This window comes from Musca autumnalis, unplaced genomic scaffold, assembly GCF_047663935.1.
Source record: "Musca autumnalis isolate F117 unplaced genomic scaffold, ASM4766393v1 scaffold_3, whole genome shotgun sequence".
Classification (NCBI taxonomy): Eukaryota; Metazoa; Arthropoda; class Insecta; order Diptera; family Muscidae; genus Musca; species Musca autumnalis.
Genome location: NW_027411866.1, coordinates 259,121,845 through 259,133,685, shown reverse-complemented (window position 1 = coordinate 259,133,685; position 11,841 = coordinate 259,121,845). Strand labels below are relative to the sequence as shown.

The following is an 11,841-nucleotide window of genomic DNA, read 5'->3' as shown; positions in this document are numbered from 1 at the left end:
TTTAAAAAATGTTGAAATAAGTAATGAAACATCAAGAAAAATTAAATATTAATTTTCTCTTAAATTTGCCTCTCTCTTGATTTTGCTCAGCTCTGATTAAAGGCCTCGGCACATATGGCGCGTTGGGCGTTGCGTTACAACAACCACATGAAAACTTCAAGAACAAACTTGGCATCACTTACACATTTTTCTTGTGATTGTTGTTTTCAACGCGCAACGCATCGCACAACGTACCGTATGTGCCGCGGGCTTAACTTTGTTACTATGAATTATGTATCGTGTAGTATGAACGGGTTAGTTCGTGTACGTAATTGTGTGAGCGAACAACGTAATCCAAATGCCGGTGTGAACATGACATAATTCATTTAATTTATTTTTTTTTTCTTTCACATTTATTTGCCAATTTATCTTTTGTTCTATAAAACGAAAGCAACGACCAATTTGCACATTTCACTTCTATTTTCTTGATCATTTTTGGCCTGTTCCCGTACTTTATAAAGTGGTAAAAGTCGTAAAAGTTATAAAAGTCGTAAAAGATTTTCATATATGGCCTGTTCCCGTACTTTATAAAGTGGTAAAAGTCGTAAAAGTTTTAAAAGTCGTAAACGATTTTCATATAAATTTTGTGTACGGGAACGTAAAATGTGTAAAAGTGGTAAAAATTGTAAAAACTTTTTAGTTCTGGAACAGAGCTATAAATTTTGTGTACGGGAACGCAAAATGTGTAAAAGTGGTAAAAATTGTAAAAACTTTTTAGTTCTGGAACAGAGTTTTGTTTGTCTCGTAGGTAATTTAGCTACGGGTAAAGTCTCGCAAATATTTTACCGATAAATCGATAATTTTGCTCGATATCGAATGCTATCATACCACATTCGAGTACTCGATTCGAAACAACTCGATATCGAATCTCATAATTAAGTGGGGTACACACGATCACTTTTGACTGTCAGTTTTGCTCAAATGGCCGTTCATCTTTGTCAGGCATCAGGCAACCACAAAATATTTTGTGGTTGCTGGACAGTTTGACATTTATCGATATTTCCGAAGTTTTGGTCTGTTCCAGAACTGCAAGAATCTACTAATTTTTACTATTTTTCCGATAAAATAAAGGAAAAATTGTTATCGTAGTAAAAAGTAGTAGATTCTTGCAGGTTCTGGGCCAGAGCAATTATTGTTTATATGTTGAAATAAAGGATGGTTAAATTGTAAGGGCCGATGTTGAATGTGAACCACACCTAAACGCCAAGTTTTTTTCCGAGTTTTATTTGACATTTCTCTATTTTAGACTTACTCAATTTGAACCATGGAGAGATACACAATCCAACAACGTGTTAAAGTTATCCAGACTTATTATCAAAATGGGCGTTCAAATCAAAATGCATATAGTTTGTGTTTTATTCAAAATCAACATCGGCCCTTACAATTTAACCACCCTTTACATATAAAACCTTTTTTTGTGAAAAAAGAAAAAAAAACAAATCATTGTTTGGATTTTTGAAATTGGCGCGTCATCGGATATTAGTCAAGTAGATTTGTTGGTATATCCTCTTTGGGACATGTAAGTACGATAATTACCTTTTTCGGAATTCTCAAATTCCATAATTTTTGTATACTTAAAATCTTTAAAGAAAATCTATTTTTGGTCCCTTTCATCACCCCAGGAATATACGTTTATTATGCATATTTGTCCTCCTTTTAAACTTTAAGCAAACGAAGGTACTATAAACACATACATATGAGCTCTGTTCCAGAACTAAAAAGTTTTTACAATTTTTACAACTTTTACACATTTTGCGTTCCCGTACACAAAATTTATATGAAAATCATTTACGACTTTTACAACTTTTACCACTTTATAAAGTACGGGAACAGGCCAATGTATATATGTTTGGTCCTGTCTTTCTGGAACGCGCGGGAACCTAATGTTTTCACCAAGCTTAGTTTAAGTTCGTAGATCGGTCCACTCCTTCCGGTACCTTTCCCAGAAAAGTTTAAGCATTCTCGCTAAAAATGGTTTGCACAATGAATTGCGATGAGAGCAGCCATTTTGGTCTATACTTTGCAAATGTGGCCTATATCGTTCCATTCCTTGGGGTACCTCCCACACAATATTTCAAAATTCGCAAATGTGCCGGTGAAGGACATGCGTCGGATTGTTTTGAAATCTTTACAGCAGGTAGTCCTCGTGGCTTATATTATGGCGTAGATTGATCCATTTGGTCTAAATTTTACACATCGTAGTACGGCTTTCATACTACATCAAATTTGAAAGTGGATATCATATATGGAGGAGGACGCTATCCACAAAAGTACAAACTTTTTTCCTGTTCTCGGATAAAATTTTAAAGTTTATTTAACATAGTTTTGGTAGGTTGGTATATATATATATATATATATATATATATATATATATATATATATATATCAAAAAAACAAAATTTTCCTTTAAATCGAAATTTGTTTATCATCGATCCAAATCCAGACTATATATTCAACTTCTGCCAAATTTCCTGTTTTCTTAAGTAGACGGCTCTTGGCCGGGAATTTACGATTATTAAAAACACATTATCCTTCCATACGATGTCGTAAAAAGAATCGATGTAAAAGACTTTTTATTTACAGAAAATATTATAACTTTGTACAAGAGTTTATTTTTAACAAATATTTTTAAAACGCATTCTCTTTTCACATGCCTATGGCCAAGTTATCTTCCACTTCCTGTTCGAACTTTTTCATCTTGGCTAACACAACTAAATTTTGCTTCTGTTCTTCGTACGTCAGATATATTGCTGTTAAACCTTGAATACACAATATACTAGTAAGTAGGGGAAGAATGGGCTTCGTAAATTTCCGGATTAGTTGCAAAACCTCCTTGGGATTTTCGGTAATCGAAGGTAATCTATAGGTGAAATGTCTTGTAGCAAACATACAAGCCGATAGGGGTGCCAGTATTGTGGGATATATTGCCCCGAACGCTGTTTGGAACGCCATTGCTCTCAATTGCACACATGTGGGACATTCACCCATTGGATCCAACAGAACCGAACGTTGTACAAAAAGTTTGTGACATGAAAGAGTAAATATTGCAGGAATAACAACTATGGGAAGATACGTTGAGAATCTACCATATGTGCCCAAGCGTAGCTTGGTGCGGTAATGATTGTTAACGAAAATGCCGGTACCAGTCGCCATAGCTGATAATATACCCGGTCCATAGCGTAACGACCAGCTGAAAGTAAAGAAAACATTGATTAATTCCGTTAAGTCGAATTTTGGGCACTTTGCCGTATCAAGTTATATTTTAACATTTGGAATCATGAGTATAACGATTTCAATATTTTCTTGTTTAATGATATACTAATACTTTCCGAGATATGGGTATTTAAAGTGCCCACGATTTGTCTCGTATTTTTACAGAAGACCGAGGTAATATGATGGGTATCATTGTTAAGCCTTCAGGGCCTTCAAAATTTTGATGGAGATTATATTGCGTAGACGTTTGCCACCCTCAATACTGTTAATTTAAAAAGGAGGCTAAAAATGTGGGAACAAATCATAAGTACTAATGAAACTTTGAAAGCCCATCTCGGCAATTTTGACTTCCGCAAGAAAAAATGTATATCGCTGTACTCATGATCTCACGGAGTATCTGCGGTAAAAATATAAGAAGTATCCGCGTTTGGGCCAAAACTCCTTCCATTAATTAATTTAAATATGCAAACACATACACATCACTCAGTTTCTCCCATTTTGAAATTATGTTCCATTGATATGCGAGAGCTTCATCCTCCGTTATTATGACGGCATCTTTCGGTATGGATTCCTTGGTAGCTCTTGACAAAGCCATTTATTTTATTTAATTCAGTAAATTATAAATATTTATGAAGTTGTAAATACGTAACACGCACGGCAAAAATCATATGAAGAAATTATTATACGAAGAAGAGGAGGAAGAAGAATTGGCCAATAAAAATCGGGAACCAAAACAAAACTTAACAAGTTTCTCCTTTCATAGCTGGTTCTTGCTGGTTCTCTTTCATAGCTATTTCTTCCCATTTTTCAAAATTTCTCTCTTTTTCGTATTCGTTTCTTGTTGATTCCTTCTCACTTTTCGTCGTTCTTTTCCCCTCTGTTTTGATTACTGACGTTTATCGCATTTTTACATTTTCCTTGTTTTTCTAATAAGACCGTTTTCCATAATACTTGGAGTCTTACGGCCTTCACCATGGACTCAGCTGTAAAAACGAATTCTGTACTATTGTCGAGTAATGTTGTGGAAGGGTTGCGGCATTTAGGAACAATGGAGACGGAGACCAGTCGAAAGTTAATATTAAATACAATAAAGTTAACACTACACCCACAAGCCAGTAAGACCATCAAATATGTAGTACATATGTACTTCAAACTAAAGTTTCTTTTAGCGCTCCAACCCATTCCAGAAATTTACGCCACCAATAGCAGTAAAGCAAAACAAAGTGAATATGCTGTGTGTAGTTTATTCACCTTGGCTACAAAACACTGCCTCTCCGAATTCGAATTTAGGCAATTGTTAGAGGACATTGAAGGATTGACTAGTCCTATTATCGAAGAACTCGTTAAAGCTTATATCGAAAATAAAAAGTCCCTAATCTTGAGACATTTACAAATTGGACATAGTTTTCCTCACGTAACGGATTTGCAATGGAGAATAGTTGCAGATGTGAAGTCTTCAACTTCGGAAAAAAGCAGCGGGGAACCAGGTTTCTACATTAATATGGGACGTTACAAACAAAATTCCGATGGAGAAAGAGAAACTATCGTAGAATTTGTGTGCAACACAGAAGAATTGCAGCTGCTAATAAACAAACTCAAGGAAATTGAGAGACACTGTGAAAAGTGGTCAAGTGATTCATCCTAATTCCTCTTAATAAAACATTCAAAAATATAATTTGATAATAATTTATTTACTTATTACGATAATCTAAAACAATATCAACAAAGGGGGAGGTCAACTTAAAGAAAATACCTGAAATTTTTCTTGGTTTTGGTTGTCAGTTTGAAAACAGCAATTCTTACTAAAGAATATCTTTCGTTGTCGCTAAACCTGATTATCGATTAAAGACTTAATTTCAGAATAGTCGGATGGGGCATTGGTGTAAATTGAACCGGAAAATGTCTTTTCGGCATTTTCATCCGGAAGAATGACAACACAATCATTGTGTTTTTTCAATTTCATATTTAGTCCACGAAACCTTTTATCGATTTTGTACAGATTTTTACCGCTGGCCCATGAATAAAATGGTTTCCCACTAAATGGATTCATGAAGTCTGCCCAATATCCATGCAAACGGAGGCGGGAGGCAATTTCACGAGCAGCCAAAACAAACTGGAAATATAAACACGAATTAGGAATAATATTGGAACGAATATTGATATATACACACACCTTTCTAGCTCCTTGTTCGGAATCGCCGTTAAATTTTAATGTTACTAAAGTTAGTTTGTCACTAGATACGACTTCTGGAGCTGGAAAGAGTTCATGTAACGATTTCTTAATCAGTGAAGGGCATTGTGCTACAGAAAATTCCAACAACGATTTCTGTTCTTTTTGCTAAAAGAAGAAACAATAAAATTAGTAATATAAATATTACATAACATGTAACTATTTAATTTACCACCTTTCCATCAAAATCGACCAGCGATTCTAATGGAGCGTCCAATGTAATTGTGCTTGATGCACCTTGCCAAGCAGGCCCTACGGCATTTTTAAGAAAGAACCTGTTTCCTTTAGGCGCTAACAACTCCCAGTTAGGGCCACATTCACCGCCCAAAAATTCTGAAATTAAATTTGCAATAATAAAAGGTGTTAATAACTATCATATTTTTATGTATTAAATTATCACAGTCATCTTCGCCAAACATTGTTCTGCCCATTCCACAATATCAATACACATATGTACACAAATATAGATAATTTGTGTTAACATCTATTATCGTATAGTCATATGTACTGCTTTGCCTTTGCCCCTCAATGTTTATTTACCTTCTACACGAACTTTTGATTTGACAACCTTGAACGCAGACTCAAGGTTTTTCGAATCGCTACGTCTGGAATAATGTGCCACAATGCAATAATTATTTGGACGAATTGCCAGCAAATACAAGGTGAAGGGACATTGTGTATTGGTTATGCGCAATGAGGCAGAGACTCCAGCACGGACAAATCGCAATAAGGAATAGGACATGTTTTATTCCTCCTCCATACGTTTCATTAACAAATTTTGTATACTACAGTTCCCACCAATTCTTTGTCAAGTATTTTTTCGTTAGATTTTATTAAACAACAATGTCCCAAAAAATAAGCCAAATTTAATTTTTGCCCGAATTTTTTTGCAGTCTGTCGTTATTTTCGTTATATTTGTGTAATAATAATCATAGGGTATTCTAGTTCGAATACGATTTGCGATTTTTTTGATTCCAATTCGATTTCGACTTTATATCGATGAGTCGTCCAATAGAGCTGGCAAAAAATCGATGGCACTATCGATAAAATCTATTATTTTTTTAAAAATTAAATATCGATAGATAGTTTTGCCTATCGATATTATCGGAACAAAAATCCCAACCTAATGTCATGTTCACACGAGCGTTTCAATTACGTTGTTCGCCTGTCGAACGACGTACACGAATTAACCCGTTTCCAAGACACCATTCGTAATTAACAGAAACATAAACAAAATTTCCTTCATTTTTGTTTCCTTGTTTTCACGAACATTTGAACCGAAAACACATAAAATATACCTTAAATGAATAGGAAAAGCAATAGACTTTCCTTCAAATGTATCTTCTATATTTAACTACACACATTTCATTCATTTTTTCCATAAATTCTGAATAATTTTGTATTTTCAATTAAAGAGAGAGAAACATGTCAAAACAATATTTGTGTATACAGACTTTCAGTTATTTGTTTCCTTTTTGTTTCTAAATTTTTACACGATTTTGAACTAATGGACAAGAAATGTGTGTGGAATTAAGAAGGAAACACAACCATAATCCTTCAGCATCTATACAAAATGTTAAGTTCATTAATTTCTCATTCATCTTCTTCCTTTTTTCTAAAATTTTTTTTGTTTTCAACAAATTTTTCAATTTTGAATTAAGACATGTCATAATTAATTTTTCGATAAATTCTCTCATTTGTTATGGATGGGACATACTTATTCGTCGTTCAGAGAGTATTTCTAATCGAACAACGTAGAAAAATCGTCGTTTGTTCATAGAATTTTGTGTGGGGAAATAAGTAATTTATTCGTAGTTATGGGTCGAACAACGAATAGAGAACGAACGACGTACCGTGGAAACGGGCTATAAAATTCATTGAAATAAATAGAAATTTCGCTGCTTTTCGGTTTTGTGTGTGTGAGAAAGTAAGTCCGTAGTTACATGTACACATTTTTCGGTAAAGTAAAATTCATTTTTTTAATATTTTTATAAAATAAAAGCAATTGTTTATTCTCCTTTACATTTCTGTGAACTACGTGTGCAAAATATCAAGAAAAGCATTGGCATTTCCCCTATTTTCATATCGATAATATCGATAGCAATCGATATTTTAAAATATTATATCGAAAATATCTAATGTTGGCAATATCGATGGTTTGCCAGCTCTACACTAAAGTACAGTACACATTTGGTTTGTTCCAGTCATGGCACAATTAGGAAGGTAGATGCATCAGCCCAGCTGATCGAATCTAAAACGTCAAAAAACTAGGAATTCGCCATGAAAAATCAAAACAAATAACCATATGATTGGGTAAGTAAGAGATAGCATGTCATCACTTTAAAGACAAACACAAGCGATAAAAAGAGACAACAAGAGACCATTCGGCGAAAATTTTGACAGTTTACATTACAAAAAAAGTTGCTTTGTTGTAGCAATTCGCCGATGCATCTACCTTCCTAATTGTATCATGGTTCCAGTACTGCACATTTTTACTATTTTTTTCGATAACATAAAGGAAAAATCGGTTATCGGAGTAAAAATGTGTAGAAATGTGTAGTACGGGAACAGACCAATTGTCAGTTTTGAATGACGATTTTTTGCAATTATCGATAACTGTCCAACCGTCCAGCAACCACAAAAATATTTTGTTGTTATATGATGAATGACAAAAATGAACGGCCACACTAGCAAGCAACAACAAAGCTGTCATTCAAAACTGACAATGTGTACCCAGCTTAAGCCCAGCTGATTGTTATGTTTGTTGTCAAAAACATTATTGTGTTTAAAATGCAAAGAAACTCATGTAAAAGTCGTAAACGATTTTCATATAAATTTTGGGTACGGGAACGCAAAATGTGTAAAAGTGGTAAAAATTGTAAAAACTTTTTAGTTCTGGAACAGAGCTAATGTAAAATCTATTATGTTTATTGTCAAAAGTTGTTAACAGAACTCTGAACAGAGGTGGAAGCGAGTCGATTTTTAGTCGGAGGCGCAAAAAAAGGTTCGTAATATATAATTTTTCATCATATAAAAAATACAAACTACGCCTACGACATTTGAACGCATACGACTACGCCAACCGTAATAAGGGGGAATAGATAGTGATTTCATGGAAAAAAATATGAAATTATGCGTCCTTAGTCCCAATTTATATTAGGCGAGTTTACTTGCGGCAATTGTCAGTTTGTAGGTGAGAGAGGGTGCTGAGAGGCAAAGGGTTACCATATGCCTCACCTCTCTCTCCTACAAAATGACAATTGCCGCAAGTAAACTCGCCCAATGTAAATTGGGACCTAGATCGAGTTACATAAGGTGTGTTCGTTTACTCAACAATTTGTACAAATTTGTACAAGTTCAGCAACTTCTTGTAATCGGCTAAGGTCTTTTGCATTATACTGTAGAGTAAACGAACAACATCCAGTAACAATTTGTACAAATTTGAGTAAACGAACACACATATAATATAGTTCACAGTTTATACAGTTGGACACTAAGCTAGAGCTGGCAAACCATCGATATTCCCAACATTAGATATTTTCGATATAATGTTTTAAAATATCGATTGATATCGATATTATCGTTAAGTTGTCATGGCCATTAACTTGGAGATGAAAATGGCGGAAATGTCAATGATTTTCTTAAAATTATGCAAAATTATTTCACAGAAATGTAAAGGAGTATAAACAACTGCTTTTATTTTATAAAAATGTAAAAAAATACATTTTATTTTAGCGAAAAATGTGTACGTGTGACTACGGACTTACTTTCTTACACACACATAACCGAAAAGCAGCGAAATTTCTTGAAATAAAATGTATTATTTTACATTTTTATAAAATAAAAGCAGTTGTTTATTCTTTTTTGCATTTCTGTGAACTACTTTTGCATAATTTCAAGAAAATCGTTTACATTTCCGCCATTTTCATCTCCAAATTAATGGCGATGACAACTTAACGATAATATCGATAGCAATCGATATTTTAAAACATATAAGCTCTGTTCCAGAACTAAAAAGTTTTTACAATTTTTACCACTTTTACACATTTTGCGTTCCCGTACACAAAATTTATATGAAAATCGTTTACGACTTTTACAACTTTTACGACTTTTACCACTTTATAAAGTACGGGAACTGGCCAATAAATATCTAATGTTGGGAATGTCTATGGTTTGCCAGCTCTAGTATAAACTGTGAACTCTACTATGTCCCGGGCATGGCACAATTACCCAGGTTGTGGCATCGTAAAATTTTGAATATGCTATGTCAAAACTTTCTTTATGTTGTTGGGGAAATTACAACAAAAATAATTTTTTTATAAAGGGATTTGACTTTTCATATTCGATCAGCTGGTGTGATACCTAGAGTTGGCAAATCATCGATATTCCCAACATTAGATATTTTCGATATAATGTTTTAAAATATCGATTGCTATCGATATTATCGTTAAGTTGTCATCGCCATTAATTTGGAGATGAAAATGGCGGAAATGTCAATGAATTTCTTGAAATTATGCAAAAGTAGTTCACAGAAATGTAAAGGAGAATAAACAACTACTTTACTTTTATAAAAATGTAAAAGAATAAACTTTATTTTACCGAAAAATGTGTACGTGTGATTACGGACTTACTTTCTTACACACACATAACCGAAAAGCAGCGAAATGTCTATTTATTTCAATGGATTTCAGGTTAGGGGTTTTTATTCCGATAATATCGATAGGCAAAACTATCTATCGATATTGAATTTTTAAATAATAATCGATATTATCGATAGTGCCAACGATTTTTTGCCAGCTCTAGTGATACCACTACCTGGTAGTTCTGCCATGGTCCCGGGCCACACTACAGTAATTTCACTGAAATTTTGATATGAATTATCGACGTCCATAGTAGAGTAAAATCATAAAATTGCTGTAGTGGGGAATACGATTTAAGAACACCTAATTTTATGAAATTTATTTTTGAAATTCATGCTAGTGTGGACCGGGACTATGTAACTCGATCTAGGGACGCATAATTTCATATTTTTTTAACGAAATCACTATCTATTGCCCCTTATTACGGTTGGCGTAGTCGTATGCGTTCAAATGTCGTAGGCGTAGTTTGCATTTTTTATATGATGAAAAATTATATATTACGAAACTTTGTAATTTTATAGTATCATAGATCCATAAAATATCGAAAGAAACACATTAATCATTCCCTAGACGGATTTCTTGGATTATAAATAACATTAATTTTTTGATACGACATATCGGTATCACGTTTGGCGTTGACAAACGAGGAAAGAGTCGTGACTGATTTTGTTAACGACTGCATATAAAAATAAAAACAAATCAATTTCAAAAGAATTTTTTGGCAATGATTAATGAAATATATTGGAAAAAAACTACAATAAATAAAAATTTTACTTCTTCAATTCATTTTCGTATGACAACTTTCGTGTTTTTATTAGTAGTGCGATTCTGTAACTCTCTACCGATGGAATTAACGACAAATGTCGATAGTTAAAGATATTTGTCCGTAAGTGCTATTCTGTATACAAATTTTACCGATTTTTATGTCGGTACTTATCGAAAATCATCGGTCAGTTACCGACGAAAAAAAGGAGTCGTTAAAGGCCTGAGTACATAAGCTGCCTTGCCTGATTGCCTTGCTTTCCTGCTTCATTTCTGACGTAATAAAAATAAAAGAATAAAGAAGGCCGAGCAAATTTCGAACTGGGTTGCCCTTTTCTATTCTTTTATCAGAAGCAAGCATGGAAAGCAGGCAAGGCAGCTTATGTAGTCAACCCTTAATAGTACGTTTATATATAACCGGATTTAACAAACCCACTGGGTTTAAAATGTCAATTCCTTTGTGTATACGTCAAATAAATCCTCATTAAGAAGGTTAACCCTGCAAAAGGCTGTAATATAAACATGGCCTAAGTCTACCGATATAAAATAATTTTTATATTTTAAACAAAAAAATCAATGAAAATCAATTTTTTAAGAAATGATTTTGGAATCCTTTTTTTTATTTATTTAAAAAATCAATACATAGAAAGCTTCTTAGCAAATTATATGGTCTGTTCCTTTACTTTTGAAAGTGGTAAAACCGGCAAAAGTAGCAAAAGTTGTAATCTGGTTCCATATGAATTGTATGGTGTCCGAAGTAAAGGAACGCTTTTCGAGTAAAAAGTTGTAAAACTTGAAGATTCTTGCACGTAAAGGAACAGAGCTATACATGTATTGGAGATTACAATAAAAAAGCTAATACTATGGTAGTAACAATTATAATTCAAAAGTTAATAAAAATATTTAAAGATAATTGCATAGATAAAACGATAAACAACATTTCATTGCAAATAAAAA

At 33.5% G+C, this 11,841-nt stretch overlaps 3 protein-coding genes across 4 annotated transcripts; 1 reads left to right on the top strand and 2 right to left on the bottom strand.

The window, feature by feature from the left end:
* Window positions 1-2,348: 2,348 nt before the first annotated feature.
* Window positions 2,349-4,927, top strand: LOC141399444 (COMM domain-containing protein 3). Its single transcript, XM_073978180.1, has 3 exons — window positions 2,349-2,367; window positions 4,187-4,367; window positions 4,422-4,927. The coding sequence occupies exons 2-3, from the start codon at window positions 4,226-4,228 to the stop codon at window positions 4,895-4,897; spliced, it is 618 nt and encodes a 205-aa protein (XP_073834281.1). The 5' UTR covers window positions 2,349-2,367; window positions 4,187-4,225; the 3' UTR covers window positions 4,898-4,927.
* On the bottom strand, window positions 2,572-3,958 carry LOC141399443 (uncharacterized). Its single transcript, XM_073978179.1, has 2 exons — window positions 3,729-3,958; window positions 2,572-3,229 (listed from the first exon to the last, which is right to left on the bottom strand). Exons 1-2 carry the CDS (start codon window positions 3,845-3,847, stop codon window positions 2,686-2,688), a joined length of 663 nt encoding a protein of 220 aa, XP_073834280.1. The 5' UTR covers window positions 3,848-3,958; the 3' UTR covers window positions 2,572-2,685.
* LOC141399441 (methylmalonic aciduria and homocystinuria type D homolog, mitochondrial-like) lies at window positions 4,923-6,436 on the bottom strand. Of its 2 annotated transcripts, none has more exons than XM_073978178.1 (4): window positions 6,023-6,436; window positions 5,658-5,815; window positions 5,426-5,590; window positions 4,923-5,365 (listed from the first exon to the last, which is right to left on the bottom strand). In XM_073978178.1, exons 1-4 carry the CDS (start codon window positions 6,222-6,224, stop codon window positions 5,078-5,080), a joined length of 813 nt encoding a protein of 270 aa, XP_073834279.1. In that variant the 5' UTR covers window positions 6,225-6,436; the 3' UTR covers window positions 4,923-5,077. The 2 variants fall into 2 exon arrangements, with proteins under 2 accessions (XP_073834279.1, XP_073834278.1); XM_073978177.1 differs by having other exon boundaries at window positions 5,655-5,815; window positions 6,023-6,420.
* Window positions 6,437-11,841: the final 5,405 nt, after the last annotated feature.

Coding starts and splice junctions, on each gene's coding strand:
- LOC141399441 (XM_073978177.1), bottom strand. CDS start 6,224: ATGTCCTATTCCTTATTGCGATTTGTCCGTGCTGGAGTCTCTGCCTCA. Junction 5,816..6,022: donor ATCAAAAGTTCGTGTAGAAG/GTAAATAAACAT, acceptor ATTTAATTTCAG/AATTTTTGGGCGGTGAATGT. Junction 5,591..5,654: donor TCGATTTTGATGGAAAGGTG/GTAAATTAAATA, acceptor TTCTTCTTTTAG/CAAAAAGAACAGAAATCGTT.
- LOC141399443 (XM_073978179.1), bottom strand. CDS start 3,847: ATGGCTTTGTCAAGAGCTACCAAGGAATCCATACCGAAAGATGCCGTC. Junction 3,230..3,728: donor TGGGAGAAACTGAGTGATGT/GTATGTGTTTGC, acceptor CTTTACTTTCAG/CTGGTCGTTACGCTATGGAC.
- LOC141399444 (XM_073978180.1), top strand. CDS start 4,226: ATGGACTCAGCTGTAAAAACGAATTCTGTACTATTGTCGAGTAATGTT. Junction 4,368..4,421: donor AACACTACACCCACAAGCCA/GTAAGACCATCA, acceptor AGTTTCTTTTAG/CGCTCCAACCCATTCCAGAA.